General features: G+C 44.0%; 1 protein-coding gene across 1 annotated transcript in view; it reads left to right on the forward strand.

Annotated features, from left to right (window-relative positions):
- Positions 1 to 8,156, forward strand: part of LOC306940777 (grainyhead-like protein 1 homolog) — a 25,602-nt gene extending 17,446 nt beyond the window's left edge. Inside the window, exons 13-15 of the mRNA XM_079525968.1 lie at positions 1,173 to 1,258; positions 2,057 to 2,121; positions 5,260 to 8,156. Coding sequence (XP_079382094.1) covers positions 1,173 to 1,258; positions 2,057 to 2,121; positions 5,260 to 5,380 — 272 coding nt within the window. The 3' untranslated portion in view covers positions 5,381 to 8,156. The remainder of the gene's footprint in view (positions 1 to 1,172; positions 1,259 to 2,056; positions 2,122 to 5,259) is intronic.
- The last annotated feature ends 1,735 nt before the right edge of the window (positions 8,157 to 9,891 follow it).

Genomic DNA, 9,891 nt, shown 5'->3' on the forward strand with positions numbered 1-9,891 from the left:
TTTCACAAAGTTGGGGTCATTTCATCATCTACTCGGGCTCATGTGAACACCCCAAACTGTTTTTAAGTTGCTTGATTCAGTATTTAGATATTTGATATTCATTTTAGCTGCCACGCCCCCTTCCTATACAAACCCATTGTAACTTCAAACTCCATGATGGATTCATCCAAAACACCCATCCTTGGTTCTGGTGACTGATATTGACACTCCTAATATGTGAGGACTCGAGGAGACCGTGTTTTTTCAATTGGTCTACTTTTTTCATTTATCTTTTATATTTTGGGGGGATTTTTTATGGATCCTTATTCTTTTCATTTTCCCCAAAAAATATTATAAAAATCACACCCGTGTGAACTGAGTGGTGTAAGGTCTTGTATAGACTGATCAGCTGTGGTCTGACGTAATGTCTGACGTAATGAAATCACACCCGTGTGAACTGGGTGACCATAGCAACCATGCTCATTTTTTGGTACGAACAGACAGACAGACACGTAAACTAACAAAGCCAGTTGTAGGAGTGGTTTACACCACTCAAAAATAAATCGGTCATGCTAAAAAAAAACATAAGAATATGAGGGCTTATAAATCCACATAGGGAAAGGTTAGCTTGGGATAACCGTTTTGAAACAAATGACAGCAGCATTTCAATGTTTTGCGTTCACTTGGTATAAAATCTTTGGGACAAATGGTAGCAATGTTTGTTCTCACCCCCTATCTGTCTCGGTGGTCCCTCTCTCTTCTAATTTTTGTTCTCTCTTGCTCCCTCTTGTCTGTCTCTCACTTTATCTCTCGCTCCCTCTCTCTCATACTCCCCCCCCCCCCCCCCCCCGCCCCGCCTCACTCTCTCTGAGTATCTGTTTCCTCCTGAGCAGATCAACAGCGCTTTCCAAGAAAACCAAACGTTCGCAAAACCAATAAGCAATTGAGAATCAATCAAGTCTTCTATTGTACTGTATATTGTTTGTCTGTCTGTGTGCTTTCTGGTTTTTCTGTCTGTCTGTCTGTCTGTCTGTCTGTCTGTCTGTCTGTCTGTCTGTCTGTCTGTCTGTCTGTCTGTCTGTCTGTCTGTCTGTCTGTCTGCCTTTCTTGACTGATTTGTGGTTTTTATCACAAGATGTACAAAGAAATTAGTAGACTACTAACTTCACCCATCTGTCTGTCTCTCTGTCCAGTCCTGCTGTATGTGCGCAAGGAGAAGGACGAGGTGTTTGATGCTCTGATGTTGAGGTCACCGACTCTGTGTGGACTGCTGGATGCTGTGAGTCTTCTTTTTTTTTGCTATTTTCCGCGGAAGATATTTGGTGTAGATCGAAAACTGGTACAGAGCCCTTGGGAATCCAGTCAACTCAGTCATTGGATCTCATACATTTTCATGTCAAGGAAGGACCCCCGAATGAATTTGTATTTGTCCGTGGACCTCCATCTGAAAATATTTGATGCCAGGGACAATGCATGTTAAAATGTTTCGGAAATGTTCAAAATAGCTGAGCTTGTTCCGATGTACGGTGATTTGGTGATCTATATTAACTCATTTAGCCGGGGACCCCCTGGAAACGAAGAACCCCCTGGGGGTCCCCGAGTCCCACTTTGAGAACCACTGAACTAAGCATAGGGTTTAAGTGGTCGTGTTATTAGTCTGACAAATAGGTCACCGGCCAACTATAGTATCAAGCTCTGCTAGCAAAGTAAGTACTAAGCAGGCTAAGTAAGCTCTGTTATGCAGGGTAAAAATAACTTCAACTGCTCCCGTCTATATGCCACCCCATGACCCCGTGACCCCATGGCACAGGAAGTGAGGGCTGTTTCCTGTTTGTGTCTGACAGGAAGTGGTCATTCATTAGCGCGGGAGGCAGTTCCAAAGTAGGTCCCGAGGGCCGTATCGGTGCCCCACAAATTGTTCCAGAAGAGAGAAAATTTGGTCTGGTTGAGGAATGTCATTCTAGTTGACAATGGGTTTTTAAAATATCTTGTTTATGACAATTTTGTATTAATAGCCAAGTGCTTTGTTGTTCAATTTGTGCAGCAGTCTTGCTATAACACTGATATGTCTCTGTAGGTATCGGAAAAATTCGAGCTGCCATCACAGAGAATCGGGAAAGTCTACAGGAGGTGTAAGAACGGGTAAGAATATACTGTTATTAACCACTTCTGACTATATTCTATATTCTTTATTGACTGGAGTCAGTTATACTACTAGGTCCCCTTCTTTTTCCCCTCTACACAAAATCTCTTTGGTGTAACTAGATGTTCGGCCCCGGAATAGGGACATTACTTTGTGTGGTTATAAGTTAAAACACAAAGATAATGGCATGTTTCCTGTTTAATAATGTTTAATCAGCTAGGAAGAAGCCACTGTCCTAGCTATCCTGGGAACCTGTTCTCATTTCAGCTACAGTCAAAACCCATTGGTCATATTTCAAGCAAAAATAAACGAAACAAGGAGAAATACCCATAAATCTATGAGTTCCCAACCTGACCGTTGTTGAGAAAAATGCATTTATCTCGGTTTCTTTTCCCAGATTGCGTTTTTGGTCCAAACAAGCTTTATTCAATAACTAAAGAACCTATTATCGTGGTTACAATATGTATTCCGGGTAAAATAAAAGACGACCGTCTATCTATTTTACGTCCGAGCATAGACATGGTAACGCCCCGCCTGCCTCTGATTGGCCTACCGACACTGCCCATCTTGCATGTCCTTCGAGATGCAAGGCCCAAAAATGAAAGCCTGGATTTACGCATGGGCTGCACTGGCCTAAACGTGGGAGTCAACCCTTCCGCGTAGGCGTCGCTTCAACTGATGTGACGTCAGGGCTCTGAGCGGTGTGCACCCCTCAAAATAACACCGTGAGGAAATCATTACCAGTGAAACTTCAAACGAGGCTATGCAAGGAAAATGAGGAGAATGGCTGAACGTCTACGAAAAAAAACAACGTGTGCCGACTCTGTGGAAATAACTTTGACAGTCCCTTAGAAAACAGTGGTTTCTGCTTCTTGTCGACACAATAACAGTGCTGCACTGGGGGGGGGGAGGAGAGACCGGGGCTGACGGACAGATCGGTGAACCAATCAGGGTGTGCGCAAATCTGAGCCGCGGCCCTCCCATCTAGGCCAGAAATGTCTAGCGTTAGCTCAGGCTATCCAGCATGTATCTTCCACCTCGGAGGAACCTCTGGTAAGGCCGGCAGTGTCGGTAGGCCAATCAGAGGCAGGCGGGGCGTTACCATGTCTATGCTCGGGCGCAGAAAAGATACACGCCGCCACAACACACAGCGTTTTATTTTACATCCGGTTCACGTCTCGGGTCCCGCTGGGCCTTCAAAATAAGGGTCTTGACTAGAAAACACTGGTGGTTTTGGAAGAAGAAATAAATGAATGAATTAATACCCGGCAGTGCATGTGTTAATCAACACCACATGCAGCTTGCTGCAGCCTGTGACTCCTATATGAAAGTTAATGTTGTGTGTTCTGCCTGCTGAGAAGGAACAGCCTTATGGAAGTGATATGTTATTTATAATTCCTCATTCTATAAACAAATGGAATTTATGAAAGCGAGTACTTTGGCATTTAAAAAAGACCGATTCTACATTCTGCGCTCAGGCTACTATTGCGCATGCAGCGCGCCCTGCGAGCCTTACGGCCAAGCTACACCAGGCTTTTCTCGCGCGTTTCTCGTGCGTTTTCTCCCGTGCACGCGTTTAATTTAGGTCCAGTCCTATTTTAAAAAACGCACGCGCGGGCCGCGCGTTTAGGGTAAACGCGCGAGAAAAGCCTGGTGTAGCTTGGCCGTTAGACATATTAACCAGATGAACCCTACAGTGTCTCTGTTCTGGCATAATAGGCAAACATTTGGCAAATTTATATTTGGTGTAGAGGGGAAATAAGTAGAGGACAAAGTAGCCTACTCATCAATGAGTATTTAGGGTGGTTAACAAAGTCAATGATCACTCGAAGTTAATATTCGTTAATTTTAACTGTCAGCATTTCAAAGCCAATGTTGTAGGTTAAATAAAGAACAAAACATGGATGTCATGCATGTTTTGTTCTTTATGTGCAAAAGGCAAATCAAATCAATAGTTTTATGAACGGAGTGGGCCTAACGATGCTCTTGCATTACCGGTATAATAAGCCTACGTTAAAAACATAAGAAAGTACACTTTCCCAGGAAATGGGATTTCTTTTTGATGGGCATTCCCATGAATAGCCATTATTATCATTATTAAGCCCTTCTGTGTGATTAAGACCCCTCTGCTTTGCGCAGGGCTCTAATCACCATGGCTGGGTTCATTTTGTCCATAATGGTTGGCTCACAGGCTCACTGTTCATTACCCCTTGCTTAATATAATGTCATCTTATCTTATATTATGTTATAAAACGGGTTTGTCAAATCACACAATGTGTGATTGGTTGATGGGTATGGTATAATAACCATATATACCATGAGTACAGTGTCTTTGTACAGTTCCTTTGTGTAGTTCCTTTCTGTAGCAGAAATATCACATGGCTTGACTGGAAGCGATCTCAATTTCATCTACCTACTGTATATGGTCCACCAAATACGGATAAAAGACATGGGCGCAGGGGAAAGGTGGCCGATGTATGTCGTTATCGCCTCCTACATGATGGCGAGGGTGTCTGTTCAGGAACTAGGTGGCATAGCGCGTTCCTCTGCACGCATTATGCCCTCCCGGTGAAACTCCTCACTTGTCAGGTGAAAAGTAGCGGCCGGTGCCGCATGGTGTGTGTGTGGAGGGGAAAAAGTGGGAATGGGCTCTATGCACACAGAATAACCTATTCTACTTCAGGGCCCGCTTCCCTGTATACTTCCTTCACAGGTGTTACCGATGATACTAATTAAGGCTCTGTTTAGTATGCAGTGGTTCTCAAACTTTTTTATTTCAAGGACCCCCATAACTCTGAGAGTGTACAAAATACAAATGGAACCAAATGGACCCGTAAGGGTCTCAGAGTTACATTTGGAACCCACTCAAGGACACTTAGAGACCCACTGGTGTAGCAGAGTGTTTCCACGTTCCAGTAAGCCAACATGCACAATAGCAGCACCCTGACGTTAATATCATCGGTAACACCTGTGAAGGAAGTAGGGAAGTGGTCCAAGTTCTTTCCAAAATGGCGTGTATATGCATATAGCCCATTGCCAGTGAGCTTGTACATCTACTAGCCGGGTGGAAATCTAAAAGGAGATTGATACGGAGTGCTGTCCCGGTTTTAATGTAGCTGCATACGTTCTATTCGCAGGATGTTGGTGAACATGGACGACAACATGATCAGACATTACTCCAACGAGGACACCTTCCTCATCAGCATGGAGGAGATGAGCGCGGGGGGTCAGGTACTCCTCACCCTCACTGAGATCTGACCTCCTCAACCCCACACTGAACTGAACATTTATACAGCAAGGCAAGCAGGTCAGTGTCTTCTCTGGAGGACACTTTGACAGACACACCGGTCAATATCCTCTCAGGCCTTCCTACGCCCGTCTGTCTCTCCTATACACGCCGTCTCCCACTCTCAGCAGCTGTCCCGGCTACTACTGTCTGTCTGTCTCTCCTACGCTGTCTCCATCTCAACTGTCCTATAGTGCCTGTCTCAGCACCCATGTGTGTGCTGTTGGTTCAACTTGTAATAATTACTCCATTACATTACGTCAGTGGTTCTCAAGGTGGGGTCCCCAAAGTTGGGAGAGAAAAAAATGTTAATGCTGCAGCGTGGCAATCATTTTAAACCCTTTATCCATATTTTATAGGCTATTCAAAAATAGCAGATCCACAATCTTTTCTGGGCGTGGGGGGGGGGGGGGGGGGGACAAAACCATTTCCAATGGGGATCAATTTGGGGGTCCTTGACGGGGAAAAGGTTGAGAACCACTGCCGCACATACATGTTGACACTAGAATCAGGATTGTGCACATCTAGATTCTAGAGGATTTTTTTCTACTATGAATGGGTGACCCTGAACCTTCCATAAGCTTTTTTTCTCCCTTTTATAAACTGACCAACCCGAACGCACGTCTTAAAATAAAGTTAAAAATAGCCGGTGTACAAGCATTGTCAGCTTGTAGATCTGGTATGTTCGCTATTTTAGAAAATACAAGTTCTACGTTCCCAGACCTCAGGGTTTGGTACTGCCTCCTGAGCTAGGGCCCAAATTAGGTTCTGAAAACCTTATCTGGAAACAAATCCAGAACCTGATTAAATATGTTAGCACGGCACGGCAGGGTTCGTGGTTGTGTAAAAGAGGCATGGAATGGCTGCCACAGGATGAGACTGTAGCTCTTCTGTTGGTCCTCCAGACGTCTGTTGAGATCTGCCCCTCCAGATAAACCGCTTCTTATCTGTCCCAGCGGGGGTCTCTGTGTGTCCACCGTGTCCCCCTCAGTTGTGCCAACAATCTGTCTCAATAAAGACAGACGGAGGCGTGGAGCGGCTCCTCCGCCTGCATAACCACTTGAACCCTATAGCGTCTCTCTCTTCTGGGGTGTGCGTTCAGCCAGAAATAGCTGATGTACGAGCTGGCAACGTGTCGCAACACTGTGAGCTTGTAGATTGGCTCATTCCAGCGAAGTTATTTAGTGTAAGAACGGCGCTTCCCAGACTTTTCTGGATCAGGGCCCGCTCGAATTCTCAAAAGTATTCGCGGCCCACCCATCTGACCACGTATAGCGTCGGTAGCCAAATCAATGCATTCTCAGAGCATTTGAGTTTTTGTTTGAATGATCAACACAATCCCTGATTATCCCTGATAAACACATGGCTTGGATCAACAGAACCAGCATAGTACACTTTAAGCTCCTATTCATCAATGATATGTTAATCATAACGCATTGTTTTGAGGTTTTAAAGAATAAATCCCATTTTTAATCCCATCCTTAAAATCGTGGTGTTTTGCCAATGATTTCGGGGTCCTGCTTGTGGTTGCCTGGCGGCCCCGCCAGCGGTCGCCGGCCCACAGTTTGGGAGTTGCGGGTGTAGAACGAAGACAGGAGGGCGGGCCTATAGCGTAGAGCCCATGGGAATCTGGTCAAATTAACTCTAGGGTTTAAGTGGTTCAATAGAACAAACAGTTGCTGGTAGCAGCAGCAGCAGCAGCTATGGATCAAGATTATGGAGCCAAGACGCTGCCATCGCAGACTCCCAAGAGTCATAACTCTGCTCTGTCTATCTCCAAAGCTGACCTCGGGTCAGGCGAGGGGGCCCCTGAAAGAGGAACACATGTTGACCTTTAGGGGCCCTACTACAGCAGGCTTAGTCACCTGTTGACACAACTGTACAGTAACTGACAGACTCTGACCAACTGATATCCACTGGGTTGGTCTGTCTGTCTGTCCCCCTGCAGCGAGACAGACAATGACTAACATAAAAGTAGTGAATAGATTCAGGGTCAACAAATGGTGTAAAGACAATGCTTTTTTTTCCTTTTTTTTTCCTTTATAAATTAATTTTGTTTTTTATTTGCTAATTGTTTGTGAATTTAAAACATTTGTTATGTTTTTCTGAACATGGTAAAATATTCCGTGTTCATTTCACGCTAAAGAGAGTACATTCAGTGTAGAACCAAGTGTGGACCCACAAGTCACCCTTGGTACACTCCTCAGGAGTGAAATGACCACTAAGGACTTTACTGCGCTACGTCTACCTCGTTCTGTACAAAACGACACATTTCAGTATTATTTTTACACGCCACCAACTTTGACTTTCGCACTAAAGCACATTTTGTGCTTGATATGAAGCGAATAATGACGGTTAATGACTTAATGCCACATGTGGTATAAACTTATCACGTGAGGTTAGGTGTTTATGAACTATTGGGAGTTTTATGGTCGCCTTTTTAGAAAATGTGTCTGGAATGTGTTGGCAGTGAACTTTTCTTATCGCTGATAACGCTTAATCAAGTAACGTAAAGTTAAGAGATGATAAAAGACAGACGGGACACAGTCGAGTCAAATAAGATATTCCACAGTTGAAGATAACAAGTGTTTGTATAGCAAAGATATGGTTTCATTCTTTTATTGTGTTTGATTGACTGGTTCAAATGTATTTTTGAGATCGATTTTAATATATATTTCTGAGAACGTTGATGTTTTTTATGTGATCATGTGACATTAATATAAAATAAATGCTGCGTTTACAAATATCTTCACAAAGTGCATTGCATTCATTCACACCGGTACATATGTTCACACAGTCACCGGAGGCAACCATCAGTGTTCATTTCGTAGACGAAAAAATGTTCGTCGACATTTTTTCACTGACAAAAACTAAATGAAGACTAAGCTAAGCTATGAAGTTTCATGCTGGTCGGTCTAACCTAACAGATCTAAAACATGGTAATAGGCGGAGACAATGAGCCGTCTGTGTGCACTTGGGGGTCAAATGTCCACACAAGCATAGTAGAATTTAAGAAGTAGACAAATGGACAAATTGTACGATATTTAAAAAAAAAAGATTTTAGGCTAGTTAGTTTTACAAATACAGTGTTTGATTGATTGATTGAAAATGTTATTAACAGTTTGCAGAATTACAGTACATTTCAAGCACAAACTCAATACAAAGGCTGTTAACTGTGAGTGGACGACCCAATTAAGCATTACACTTGTTTACAACAGGGTCCACCATGTTCAATTCATCAAAACATTTAGAGACGTACAAATAGACACTTCTATATAGACAAAGAACAGAACAGGAATTCATCATAATGGAGGTAAAAAGGGAAAAGAAACATATACAGTGAGGGGAAAAGGGGGGGGGGGTTTCGAATTGCAGCCATCCGTAGGTGCCCTTTGAGAGCGGTTTTGAAGGAGTCAAGGGATTTGCATGTCTTAATGACTGTTGGTAGGGCGTTCCACATTTTGGTGGCATAGGAGCGAAAATAATTTAGTCCCTTGTTTGTGCCGAATCTGGGTTGTACATGGTTCGTTGCACTCCCTCTGGTGTTGTGGGTGTGGACTTCGTTAACATTAAGGAAGTATCTAGACAGGTACATGGGTATCTTGGTGGTGTATCGAATCTTGTGGGGTTAGGATTAGGCATTTAGAGGTTAGATTTAGGGTTAGAGTTATGCCGGATTTTATACTGATAAATGGATCTACAAGCATACAACGCGGTGCAGTGGGTGCACTGTAACTCATTGTGAGCTTGTAGAGCTGCTATTTGTGGAGTGTGTGACCCCGGCGGGCGACGTAACTCAGGTTCCAGGGTAAAAAAATGGCAAAAGAATGGTCCTAATATATTTTTATGATGTCAACAAGTATAGTACAAACGTGTGGGTAAAAAGAACTCCTGAGAAGAACTCCAAAGAGAAGTCCTGACTCAAGCAGAAGGTAGAAGGGCTCGTTGGGCTCAGCAGGGTATAATAAAATGAACAGGGGCACTCGACTGGTCTGCACGTGCTGAATTGTTTTGCGGGACTGACTGGTGTTTGGTCTCTTCCTCAGAGTCAAACAGGGCGTTTGAGTCCAATTGGCTGGCTTCAGTTTATTTTATTTGAGGCTCTCCTCAAGTGCCCAGGTATTATATTGTGTGTGTGTGTGTGTGTGTGTGCGTGTGTGTGTGTGTGTGTGTGTGTGTGTGTGTGTGTGTGCGTGTGCGTGTGCGCGTGCGTGCGCGCGCGCAGTCGGGGTTAAAGCATTGACGTGATGACAGGCAGGTGTCTTCTGTGACAGGAAATTAGTTTCAGAGGAGAGCACAGTTGAACAGGAAGTTTGATTATGTTGCAAGACCTCTGGTTGTGCCGACTGTGCAGATACGCTGTCTCAGTAGGAGCTCTCATTTACTCCCTGGTCACAATGAGAACCAGCAGTGGGGCTCGAGGAGAAGCACTGGATTAGTTTGTTTATTAAAACAACACCAGCTGACGGTGTTCTGAAGTCAT

This window comes from Electrona antarctica (assembly GCF_951216825.1).
Source record: "Electrona antarctica genome assembly, chromosome: 17".
Taxonomy (NCBI): Eukaryota; Metazoa; Chordata; class Actinopteri; order Myctophiformes; family Myctophidae; genus Electrona; species Electrona antarctica.